Genomic DNA, 13,345 nt, shown 5'->3' with positions numbered 1-13,345 from the left:
AAGGAGCAGATCTTTTCTGTGTGATTAAGAGAAACAAAGGAAAACTCCCTTTTATAGTGCCTTTTATTCACTTGCACACGTGTGCACAGATGTGCCTGTGTGCGCATGCGTACGCAGGCATGCATGCATTATTATGTAAATAGTTCCTTCAGCAGAGGGCTGCTGTCACTGTGCTAGCATCCTCTGGGCCATCTAGTCAGCCTCATTAAAACAAGGCACAGCAGCCATTAATAGACACACACACACACACACACACACACACACACACACACACACACACACACACACACACACACACACACACACACACTCACACACGCCAACAAAGGACCTCACAGGAAGCACAGTTCTCTAAATGGTCCTCTCAGGTGGCAGTCAAAAAACATCACCTAGGAAACGACTCAAATGTCAGTGGGAAAATGACATGAAGAGAGGTCTGTCTGACTGCTATAGCTGGGAGGGGGGTGGGGAGGGGGCTGGCGGGTCTGGACTATAAAGTGTGTGGCTTTGTGTGTGCATGCACTCCTGCGTGTTTACTTCATGTGAGTTTGCATATCAGTATGAATATATACATTGTAAAGCGGCAAAAATAGCAGAGCTACACGCACAAGCTTTTGAGCTCATAGATCTGCTATTTTTACATAGTAGAAATCAGTCCCACAGCCTGCTTGACTTGCATCTGCACATCCAAAACCATGTGAAGTAAAGGTGGGCCCCGTCCGTTTTGTGATCTGCTGGCCCCACAGGTGGCTCCCGGGGCGTGGGCTTCATCCGCTTTGATAAGAGGATAGAGGCAGAGGAGGCCATCAAGGGCCTGAACGGACAGAAGCCCTCCGGCGCCGCTGAGCCCATCACGGTGAAATTCGCCAACAATCCCAGTCAGAAGACCAGCCAAGCCCTTCTGTCACAGCTCTACCAGTCCCCCAACCGCCGATACCCAGGCCCTCTCCACCACCAGGCTCAGAGGTTCAGGTGAGTGGCCGGGGTCAGTGGGATGGAGTGGGACCGGAGTTGAAATGCAATTAGAGTATTATTTTACTGTGTAGACATGGTGTCGTGTATTTGTTCTTGTTTCTAATGGAGGTTTGAAGCTGAATTTATACTTCTTCGCATGACGGTGTCATTCACCGAAAATAACAGATTTTCAACATAATGACGCAACGCATCGCAACCGACACCATCTTCCGACGAAGTATGAATTATACAGGTCTATGGGTTCATTATGGTAGGTGGGACTAGTGGACTGTAACATCTGTCTCGTATTATTTGATCTGTATGATATGTGTTTTGGGATGCAGCACTGTATTTTATGGTTTGATACTTTTATCTGTCTCATTTGTAGACTGTTAAAATGGCAAACATTGTTTTATGGTCCATCACTAAAAGTACAAAGACTGAAATAAACAATGTGATTGCCAGTTTACACGCTTCACATGATTGATGGAATCGATCATTCATATTTAACATTTCATTTGATCACTTCTCACCATAAAATGAAGTGCTGCTGCACCCTGGTTCAACATTATCCTGGAACAAGAGCGTAATTTCATCTGTGGCAAGGAGGGAGATATTTTAATGCTTAGTTAAAGCTGCTTTAATATGAGTCATCAATCACAAACACAATAGCTATTATTTGTGGTTTATACGAGATGAGTGGGTTTAATAAAGGAAACACCAAATGCATTTTGCAATATGTGTTCAGATAAGGGATGAGACACCTACGCAAAGACACATGAGTCATGGCAACACATCCCATTCGGACAGTATGCTCTGAACAATCTTTACATATTGGCGTTACTTCCCCTTTTGAAGAGCAGGTGCAGTATATCCATTTGATACAGACGTGTAATAAATCCGAGCCTGTGAGTTGTGTGCACAGGTCCAACCAGATCAGAGAAGCACTGTTCATAAGAGACAGTGGGGTTCTGTCGTTCACCTTTATGTGTTTTACATTCATCTCATCTCCATAACATTAGGCGTACAGTTCCCAGATGGCAGCCTGTCGAAAAATGTGCTCACTTTAAAAAAGTTTCTATGTATACTGTATGTATATATTTGTAATATAATTATTGGACAGATTACTCTTATCAGAAAAATAGATTTGTATATTGTTCATATATTTGCATATCTCTGCTGTCAGGAAGAAACCACCTAACTCCAAAATGTTATGAAATGAAAAATATAAATTCTCAGGAAATGAAGAAAACCTTATATTTTGAAAACGCCTCCTCAAAGTTGGCGTTGTGACTTTATATATTGTCATTTACTTGCATGAGAGAGAGAGAGAGAGAGATGTGGTGGAGTTAGTTGCTTTATCAGACAGTCTGAGGGTCTAATGGAGTTAAGAGGTTTTGTCCAAAGTGTTTTTACTACTTTCCATTGGTTCAATATTTTTGAAACAACACACAGACGTAAAGGGTGTTCAATAGCACAGATTTATGGAAGAAAAGAAAAAACCTCAACAATGGAGTTAGGTGGTTTCCTCCCGACAGCAACAATATACATTTGTTTGACCACAATGCTTCAGATATTATCAGTAAACCCATAGATAAACTTTTAGAAGTGGTCATACATGGTCAGACAAATATCAAAGGTTCAAGACATTCACTGGATTGGGGCAGCTAAAACTATCCCGTTTAAATTGACGTTTGCCCAGGTCTCTCTCATCTCCAAGTCATTACTAAGGTCATAATATATACTCTATATATTCTGTATGTAGAGTATGGTTTCATTGCTGGTCATTTCCTCTTCCTCACTCTCTCATGACACAAACAAACCTCTGTAGTTATATCCATGATGTTATCTATAGACTTACAGTACAAACCTCTGTAGTTAAATCCATGATGTTATCTATAGACTTACAGTACAGTGCTTTGGTAAATGGTAAATGGTGCATTTATATAGCGCCTTTATCCAAGGGACTTTACATAGATTGTGCATTACATTCACCCATTCACACACACATTCATACACCGATTGCGGCGGAAGCCATGCAAGGTACCAACCAGCACATCGGGAGCAATTTGGGGTTCAGTGTCTTACCCAAGGACACTTCGACATGTAGACAGGAGGAGCCGGGATTCGAACCGCCGACCCATGGATCATTGGACGACCTGCTCTACCTCTTGAGCCACAGTCGACATAGTCCTTCTGTTCATGCCGCCTCTCCTGGGCATATAACCAGGACAAAACTGTATATGACCTCAGTCTGATCTTGCAAGAAAAGGGAAAAAAACATTTCAGATGGTGAAGCAGAATTTGGGCGCATAAACTTTCGCTCTCATTCAATAACACCAAGCTAGTCGTGTTGTTTACTCACCATCAAAGTCAGGACTTGGAAGGCATTTTTCCTCCACAGCAGCTTCCCTGGTGTGACACCTGAGCGATGTAGCAGGGCTGTGTGTCTGTGATACGCCAAGCCAATTTACAGGCTCCACAGGAGACCTGTCGCTCCTCATCACTACTCACAACCACAGTACCTTCCTCACTGTGTCCCTGCGCTCCTGCTCACCAGCCTTCTTTTAAAACATGACACATTGATATAAATGGGCTAGATGTGCACAGTTATATATTTTATTTTATCAAGGTGCTGTGAAGGTCACACTGTAAGAAAAGTGTATTATTTACTATAAATTATTGTTTGAATAAGTAAGTGACCTGGACTTGTGAATAACATTGATCAAACCCTTCCCATATCCTCACTTGACACTTTCTCTGTTTAATTACACAACTATGTTTACAGTGTGGGTAGCCACAAAGCCCAAAACAAGCAATGGTAGCTTAGGTAACTGTGATTTAAAGGTAGGGTAGCCTACGTGATGTTTTGGGGTTAAAATATTTGTATTTTTGTTGTCAATTTCAGCCAATCAGGAGAGCTTACTCATTTAACAACTTCAATTGTGTTGTGATCCAGTTTCAATTTTGTCTGGTCATTTCTTTGTGTCATCACTTCCAATTTCACTTATACTTCACTTTATCCTGTATTGTGTATGAGTTCTCTCCTGATTTGGTTAAATTGGTATCCCGATGTAACCTGACTCCGCCAGATGGTGGCAGCAGTGAGTTCCTCCTCCTGCTCCCATTTGGTCTCTCTCGGGCAGAGACGATGCACTCCGATCAAATGCTGATCGGAGCGATATGCGGCCGTATGCGGCCGCTAGAGGCGGGATCAACTCGAGATTGGTGACGTATTGTAGCTGTGCCACAGCGCAAATGTAAACACAACCTAACAGGACTACAACTCGAAATTATTATGGAGATATCAGTTTTTTGTCCCGCTGCTTCAGGTTCATCGTTTCTGCTTGAGAGAGACCAGATGCAGGCAGGAGGAGGGAACTTGTGAACTCATTACTGCCGCCATCTGGCGGAGTCAGGTTAATCCCGTTGGGGAAATACCTAAACAAAAATGAGCAAAAGTTAGATCAATCAATTGAAACCAACTTGGTTTCAGTTGCAGACTGCAGTACTAATAGGGACTTGGCAACTAAATTGGAGAGAAAATGGGGAAAACACAGAAGAAATAATTAAATTGAATGCTAATAAATGAAATAAAAGAAGGCCCCATTTATTTTCATACAAAGGAAGAAATTGATTGTTTTGAAATGGAAAAATATACGTTGAATCCGCTTTTAATACTTGAAAAAAAGCTGATAAATATTGTATTAACACTGAGAATACCAGAGATTAATTGAATGTTGATAAATTGCAACTGTAGCACAGTAGCTTACATTCTCATTCTAATGCTGCGTTCACGCTAGCAGTAACAAAGCTACAAAACGAGCAAGTGTGGCCTGCTACATTCCTGCAGAGTGGCAGTTTAAGTGGTGCTTAAGCACAGGGAACTGGTTAACAACAAGAATGTGTTGTTCTTCTTTATAACAGAGCAGGAATTGTGTGGAGATAGAAGGGAACTGGAAATGGTACATACAAAGACATTGATTGACTCTTCACCGCATCGTTGAAATGTTGAAAGAAGTTGAGTCCAGCTCAACTTTCATTTGTAGTAATGACTAGTAGCCTAGTAGACTAGTAGACTAGTAGCCTAGTAGACTAGTAGACTAGTAGACTAGTAGCCTAGTAGACTAGTAGACTAGTAGCCTAGTAGACTAGTAGACTAGTAGCCTAGTAGACTAGTAGCCTAGTAGCCTAGTAGACTAGTAGACTAGTAGCCTAGTAGCCTAGTAGCCTAGTAGACTAGTAGCCTAGTAGACTAGTAGCCTAGTAGACTAGTAGACTAGTAGACTAGTAGCCTAGTAGCCTAGTAGACTAGTAGCCTAGTAGCCTAGTAGCCTAGTAGCCTAGTAGCCTAGTAGCCTAGTAGACTAGTAGCCTAGTAGACTAGTAGCCTAGTAGCCTAGTAGCCTAGTAGACTAGTAGCCTAGTAGCCTAGTAGCCTAGTAGCCTAGTAGCCTAGTAGCCTAGTAGACTAGTAGCCTAGTAGACTAGTAGACTAGTAGCCTAGTAGACTAGTAGACTAGTAGCCTAGTAGACTAGTAGCCTAGTAGACTAGTAGACTAGTAGCCTAGTAGCCTAGTAGCCTAGTAGACTAGTAGCCTAGTAGACTAGTAGCCTAGTAGACTAGTAGCCTAGTAGACTAGTAGACTAGTAGCCTAGTAGCCTAGTAGCCTAGTAGACTAGTAGCCTAGTAGACTAGTAGCCTAGTAGACTAGTAGCCTAGTAGACTAGTAGCCTAGTAGACTAGTAGCCTAGCTGTTTTGTTGTCGCCATTAGTGTGAACGCAGCATAACCATTCTGAAGAAAGTCTCCAGAGGAATCATTGTTGCATATATTGTTGTACATTTTGTTATTAAAAACAAACTGATCGTCATGTTGGAATGTCTCATTTACAATGTAGATTGATGTAACTAGCTAATTGGACTGTTGATATTCTACTAGTTAACTACTAGGTTACTACATTCTTTGCATTTCTTTTTTGTTGGAACAGTTTCGCACACTTCTTTATAGCCAGCCTTAATTGGCCTCCTTGGCTTCATTTCATTTGGAGCAAACTATCCCTTGAGTTTCGAAGTTGGATAAAGTAATTAACTGCAACATCTACAGAGATATTGGAGAGCGTTGAAAAAGGAGCACATTGTGTTTCCTTTTTTATTTAAATTGAATGTCCGTATCAGACTAGGTCAGTATATAGGTCTACATTTCGTGGTTTCCATGAAAGAATTAAGCCCTGAAAATGTCTGCAGTTTCTTTTCATGTCCGGAATTGTCAACCTATCAAATTCTGTGACACCTGTTGCATGTCTTCTCTATGGAATTCTGTAACACCGGTAACATGTCCTCCTTAAATTCTCAGGATTCCACTTAAATCTATCCTGCTTGGCAATGTCCGTTAGGCCCACAAGATAACGTACTGTCTGATGCACTGCTTGTCTAATCCATTCACAGCACAATTACCCCAGTGCTAGATCTGAGCTTGTTTGTAATGACCCATAAATAATGGTAGCAGTAATTAAGAAATGTGCCTTATTATATGCAGTACAGGTCGGAGACAGTTATAATTATTATTGAAAATATTTTTTTGTTTTAGATTAAAAACAAAACCATGACACATCAATTAACCGGCATTGAGAGACAGCACAAAAGCCCTATTGTTTATGTGGAGCCTGGAAAGAGTGGTGCGTATGTTGTTGTGGCCCAGTGGCCCGGCGGCCAGCAGATGTCTTTGAGCTCTCTGGGCCTGGAATGCTTCTCCTCTGAGCACCCACTCCAATTGACTCAATTTACCCACAAAGCAGCCTGCTCGCTCCCCTCCTACATACAGTAATGGAGACATTACCGTCCTAATGAGTCAATATGTATCGCAGCTGTCAGGTAGAAACTTCACATGTCCAAAACTATTACTTTTCAGGATTCAGATTTAAAATAGTAGATTTGCAATTTTTGTTGTGACACTGTAGTATGACGAATATTTTTGCCGACACGTCTCGTAGCTCCGTTGTCATTGCAGCATTTGTCTATATGGAAGTACCGCTCAAATACTGGAGGGTCCTAGGTCCTGAGGATATTTTGAAAGTTGTCAGATTATTTATTTTTTATTTACTGTAAAATAAATAAATCAATACATTTTGGGTACATTACATCTTTTCGTATTGGGGACATGCAGTTGTGTTTAATATAGTGTTTAGGGAAGTTGTAAAAAAAAGCACGTTGAATGGTTATTGTAAAAAAGATTCTATCAAAACATTATTTCGTTTCATTGATCAAGGATTTATCAACAAAATATTGAAATCATAATGCAAAATTCAAAGTCAAACTACATAGTGATGGACAAAGATAACGAGAGGCAAGGACAGAAAGGGTAAGAAAAGAACTCATACCATAGTGGCAATTTTCTTTCTTATTTATTTATTTCTTTTTAAATGGAAAGAGAAGTCGCAGGCCTGCTGTTGCTCAATAAGCCGTGGCCTCTGTCCATTAGGCCAGAGGAGGTAATAAGACATGAGACAGGCCAGACCCATGTGAGGAATGAAGGCCATTGAGTCACCAAGCAGACTGGATCCATATACCAGTAACATTACACACGCACGCACGCACGCACGCACGCATTCAGCACGCACGCATATTCTTCCATATGCATAAACAGACACACACACACACACACGCACGCGCGTGTGAACATGCACGCGCACAAACACACTGTCATTTGTCTAACCTGGCCTGCCGTAGTGAGTTTAGCTCAGGGGATGAATTATTATGGAACTAGGACATTTCCCAAACACTAATCCTTTTCATTGTGGACAGAGGCCATCCACTGACTAACACCCAACCATTCCATCTGACCTGTTAGCGCATGGCAGGTTGAAAGTTGCCACTAAGACACACACAGAGGACAGTCAAAATGTCACGGCTAATCAAATATTCAGTCTGCCTCACAGCAACATACTTATCATCATTCCCTCTCTCACTCACCATCACTCAAACACCAAACCATTATACTGACAGAACTCTGGAGAAGGGACATTTACTTGCAGTGACAATTGTTGCATTCACAGTTTGTTCAAATTGAGGACTGTGGCTTCTGAAGAGGCTTGTGTAAATGTTAGTGTCAACCTTTAAAAAATAATGTATCTGTGTTGGTGTAAATTGTTACAATAGCTACATGTACTGCACATAAAATAAGGCGATAACCTGCCATCGCCCATCGCATGACATTATTGCTACCCTAGCATTGTGGTCATAGTGCGATGCTATGCTCTTGCACTGTGGCCTGCCTGGTCTGTTGCTGCAACTATTAATCTAATAGCTTCCAGTGCTGTCTAAATTAGATGCTATGGATTTTGATAACAACAATGTTGGAAAAACTTGGGCTAAAGTGAAGTGCTATGCTGACGATAACCTGCTGATGGCACTAGATGTGTGAAGCGATGACAGCATTACCTGGTGGGCATCCTCAGTGTAATGGGCCGTCTATGGATGTGTTTGTTTCTTGAGTGAGGAGGTCCATGCAGTTCCTACAGGGACTTAGCATTAGTTCCATTGAGTGAGTCAACCATCTGCCCACCATTAACCCCAGAACCCTCCTTCTCTTTACAGGCTGGACAATTTGCTTAATATGGCCTATGGCGTAAAGAGGTAATTAAAAACTTCACCCAATGCCAGATGTCCATGTTGACTCAATGATTTTTCAATATCCTTTTTTCCCCTCTATTCATATTTTTAGTTTATTTGTTCTTGTATTTTTGAAGTCACTTTGCATTTGATACTTAGTTCAAGGTTAACTGCTTTTGGTTCCTTGATTTATTTGGTTTTTCCCTCTTCAGCTTGTTTTGGTTTCAACTCCTACTCCTACTACAGTGTTACAGTGTGGAAAACAATCAGTTTGTTTTCGGTGGTGATGAATTTGCTTTGTTTTGAATATGAAGCTGGTTTTATTGTTGTTGTTGTTTGGGTTGTTTTGGATTGTTTCTGTGTACTGTATGGTTTTTTCTCTGTTCTCTGGTGTATAGCTCTTGATTTTCAGGCGTGGTTTTCTCCTGGATTCAGGTTCTCCTAGCCTTCCCGCTACAGCATTGGCTTGCAGGTTATTCTTTGTTTGAAAGCAAAGATTAATTAAATCAGTAAACATGTCAACAAGTCCAATGTAATACTCTTGTGCTCTACATCTACTACTTTAAATCAGTAAACATGTCAACAAGTCCAATATAATACTCTTGTGCTCTACATCTACTACTTTAAATCAGAGTGTGAAATGTAAACAAATGTGCCCATAAGGATCCATTTGGTTTCTGTACTCTCTAAGTTACAAATGGATACATTTATATTGAGGACTTTAATGTATATACGTAAACTTTTGGTCATTTTTATAGATAGTACAGTATAATGAAGTTAACATACCGTATGGATTATGAGACAATGTGAATGGTTAGTGGTCATGGGAGGCTGGATGAATCTGGATCCCTGCAAGAAACAGGAAATGCTGTTTCACTGCAGACAGCTCCAACTTTGCTCCTCGCTGCTCTGCTCTGCTATGCTCTGATCCCTTCTCTTTTGCCGCCATGTTTCCGTTAATTGCTTGCTACAATAATAGGTGTTACGGTACAAGACCTTGGGCGGCAGGCCCTGTGGTGATAGACGCTGGTGGCCTTTTGCATGTTGAACCCTCAAGCAGAAAGGAGGGAGGAGAAACGTTTGGGAATAATACATGCTAGCCTGTTTCATAAGGAAGTAGCAATGAGTGTATAGTGTAGTAGACTACGTAGAGGACAGCTTGGTGGGATTCAGGATGTTTAAACCATACAGTATAGCACTCCCTGTCCAAGAAACATTGAAGGGCCATGAAACCCAAGGCTGATTTTGTGATTTTGTTTGTTTTCCTGTGCAGGTTAAAAACTAGGGTCAAAGCATTACAGGCTAATAAGAAACACAGCTGCAGCTAATACAATTAATAATGAGTGTGCTAATGTGCAAGCATAGACAGTAGTTAGTTAACAATAATGTCAATGCTTGCACTTTGGCACACCCGCTACAGCTTACACGTGTACTACAAGATCAGCCTGCCATGTTCTTACCCCTCTGTTGTTTAACCTGAACTGAACCTGAAGACAGAGTGAAAAATCAGCCTAGAGGATGTCATGCCACTTTAACGGAAACTTAAGAGGTTAACTGTCAGGAAAAGCTTTCTACCTGTCAGTCTTAGCCTTCACATAATCATTTTGAAAAGGTGGACTCGCTAGCATAGCATCTCCGATTGTGTCCTCCTGATTGAATTGCTTGTCATCAAGGTAGAAGTGCTGTACTGTGACCTAACGGCTCAATTTGAAAGTGAAATCAGAAGACAGAGGAAAGGTGTGACCGGCTGAAAATGGCAGGCTATGGAAAAGATAGAATAGATAGCTGGTCAGATACACTGTTGCTATGCAACCTCTGGTCTTGCATGGGGTAGCGTTCTAAGCTAGTGGGCCTGGTCTAATGGATACACTCACATACACACGTAGACACAGATAACACGCACACATACAAACATACACACAGGCATTATTTCCTCTGTGGTTCCGTTACACAGTTAAATCCTCAGTGTTAATTTAAAACCCTTCCAGGTCCATTTGGTTACTTTGGTACACTCTCAGAGTTAAAAGAACACTCAAGATCAAGTCTGTACTTTTTGCCTTCACACACTTTAAAACCTAGCTCCTCTCAGACTACAGCTTTTGCATGCAAATGACCACACGGTTGTTTTTGAGCCCAGCAGGAAATGAGTCCAGGAATGCAGTTGAGCATGCCAGACAAGGCCTTGACATGACTAGGCCTGTTAAAATTCAGCTTGACTGCGTTCTTCAGGGAGTAGACAGGTGCTGGAGAAAAATACCAAAATCTTCTGAACAGGACAGAAACACCATGTAGGGGATTTATGAAACACAATGGGATTTGGAGCCAGGAGCGACGATGTGCAGACCATAATAATTAGTCAACCACAATATTTATTGCATAGTATGTCAGCCACATGCTACTTACTGTAATTTGATCAAGCAAGTCAATACAATGCTTTCATTAAGACGGCTGAACCTGATCCATACGGTAGCACACACTTCACAGCACCCAGTGGAACACAGACTTAACAGCACCCACCCACCAGTAACACACTCCACAGCATCCACCAGTAACACACTCCACAGCACCCACCAGTAACACACTCCACAGCACCCACAGTAACACACTCCACAGCACCCACCAGTAACACACTCCACAGGACATTGGAAGGTTGTAGTGATTGCAGACCATATATAGTAGTCAGAAAGAGAGGGGATGTGTGTTGAGCAGTATTATCGATCCGGGCCAGGGGCTCTGGAACAGGACAGAATAGCACAGAACAACATTGTGGGGGGTTCCTTAATGTCACTGAGCTGTAAAGTGCTATTCCTCAAGAAAGCAGCCTTCTCTGAGACAGCTGCAGCAAAGCGGAAATCTCAATTATAGCAATAATGTCTATAGTAATTCCTGGAGATTGGTGGGATAAGAAATGAACCTTTTTATTTCATTTAGCTTTTATTTAAAAGTATATGGTAGGGGGTTATTTCCTTGTCTATCTTTTGGAAAGGCAATTAAGTGAAGTCAACTGAGGATTCAAATCTCTTGCATCGCAAGAAAGAAGAGAAGATTATGAAGCGAATAAGAGCGGATTTAGCTTGGTCTTCTTCTAAAAATGTTTAAATTCAGAGCCTTCCTACAATATAGCTCCCAAACGAGGCACTCAAGGAGACAGAGAAAAGCTTCCTTTGCATGTCCTACACTAGAAGAAATATCCCAGTTTGCAACACTGTAGTCATTTGTGAATGGAGGCTTTCTGCAGAGGATGGAGATTTGTACATAATGGATCAGACTTACACACATTTTAACACTCAGATAACACACATCCAATCACATTCATCCTAGTATCACCTAGTACACATAGGAAAGCAGATACATCTGGACTAGGGTTAGGGTTAAGATTAGGATACAGCATATTTGGAAGTTATTCAGTTTAACTCTAGACTAGAGGTGAGCGCTGAGCTGCTGCAGGCAGAGGGAGATTGTTATTTCAAGATTAATTGGTTGCCTTGGTCTGAAAGTACTGTAAATTGGAGACAGATGTGAATCAGGCTTAGGGCAATTTCACATTAGATTCATATTAACTCCAATTATACACAGTCAAATCCTCAGTGTTCATTTATCATTTTGTACACTCTCAGGGTTAAATGAACACTGAGAATTTGACTGTGTTCAGTCTTTCTGAATGAGTTCAAACTGAAAGTTGCTCCCTTCTTTCTCCCCTCCTTCTCTCTGCTCATCTCTCTGCATTCTTCTGTTTCCTCCACTCTCAGGTTTTCTCCCATCACCATTGACAGTATGACCAGTCTGGTGGGCATGAACATCCCCGGCCACACGGGCACCGGATGGTGTATCTTCGTGTATAACCTATCCCCGGACTCGGACGAGAGTGTGCTGTGGCAGCTGTTCGGGCCATTCGGTGCCGTCAACAACGTCAAGGTGATCCGTGACTTCAACACCAACAAGTGCAAAGGTTTCGGTTTCGTCACCATGACGAACTACGACGAGGCGGCCATGGCCATCGCCAGTCTCAACGGCTACAGGTTGGGCGACCGTGTGTTGCAAGTCTCCTTCAAGACCAACAAGACACACAAATCCTGAACTTAATCCACTTACGACCAGTCGCCCCAACTCTGTTTTCTCCAAACTCCCACCCTTACCCTCACCACAACCCCACGCCCCACCACCCTTCCCTCGTCCCCTCCCTCCTTGTTGTCTCGACCTACCACTACCACCACACTACAGCCATCCAACACAGCAAAACTCAACTCCAACCGGATCACAACACAGCCGACAAAACGTTAGACAAATTGAACTAGAAATGGCTTATATTATAACTTTGGACCTATAAGCCAATGTTGCCTAAGTATTACAAAAATGAAATGATTAAAAATGTCCATGAGTTTTTGGAAGCTCCTGTGATAATGCAGGCTTCTGTTTGTTGTATATTCTTTATGTTCATTGTGGTTGTTAAGAATGATTTTTCTCTTCTGTGTAAAACAGTAGCAAATCCCTATACCCCCTTATTTCAGAGAAGAGAATGTCCTTTTTAGATTGAAACCTTTTCTCTGTCTTGATTCAGGATTTATTTTTTATTTTTTAAATCCGGATCCACTGTCGTTAGAATTACAGACCTCCCTATCAGTGAAAGGGAGGGGGCTCTTTTTTAAATTGGTGAACCATTCATTCATTTTAGTGTGTTATTAACCCCCACCCCACCCCCTTATCAATTAGAAGGATGTCACCATCCTGAAAACTCTGATGCAGAAAAATATATATATGAATTTCTAACATTGTTTTTGTTT

General features: G+C 41.6%; 1 protein-coding gene across 8 annotated transcripts in view; it reads left to right on the top strand.

Moving 5' to 3' along the window:
• The window catches only part of elavl4 (ELAV like neuron-specific RNA binding protein 4), a gene marked incomplete at its 5' end in the record, with an annotated part of 95,343 nt that extends 82,569 nt beyond the window's left edge, over nucleotides 1–12,774 (top strand). For 4 of the 8 annotated variants that reach the window (XM_079505222.1, XM_079505220.1, XM_079505225.1 and 1 more), the window contains 3 exons: nucleotides 747–972; nucleotides 8,550–8,588; nucleotides 12,314–12,774. In XM_079505222.1, coding sequence (XP_079361348.1) covers nucleotides 747–972; nucleotides 8,550–8,588; nucleotides 12,314–12,641 — 593 coding nt within the window. In that variant the 3' untranslated portion in view covers nucleotides 12,642–12,774. Of the gene's footprint in view, nucleotides 1–737; nucleotides 973–8,549; nucleotides 8,589–12,313 lie in introns of all 8 variants that reach the window. The other 4 variants (XM_079505221.1, XM_079505219.1, XM_079505218.1 and 1 more) reach the window with 2 other exon arrangements.
• Between the last annotated feature and the right edge of the window lie 571 nt (nucleotides 12,775–13,345).

The sequence above is a fragment of the Electrona antarctica genome, assembly GCF_951216825.1.
Source record: "Electrona antarctica genome assembly, chromosome: 7".
NCBI classification, from domain to species: domain Eukaryota; kingdom Metazoa; phylum Chordata; class Actinopteri; order Myctophiformes; family Myctophidae; genus Electrona; species Electrona antarctica.
This window is presented reverse-complemented; position numbering and strand designations above follow the sequence as displayed.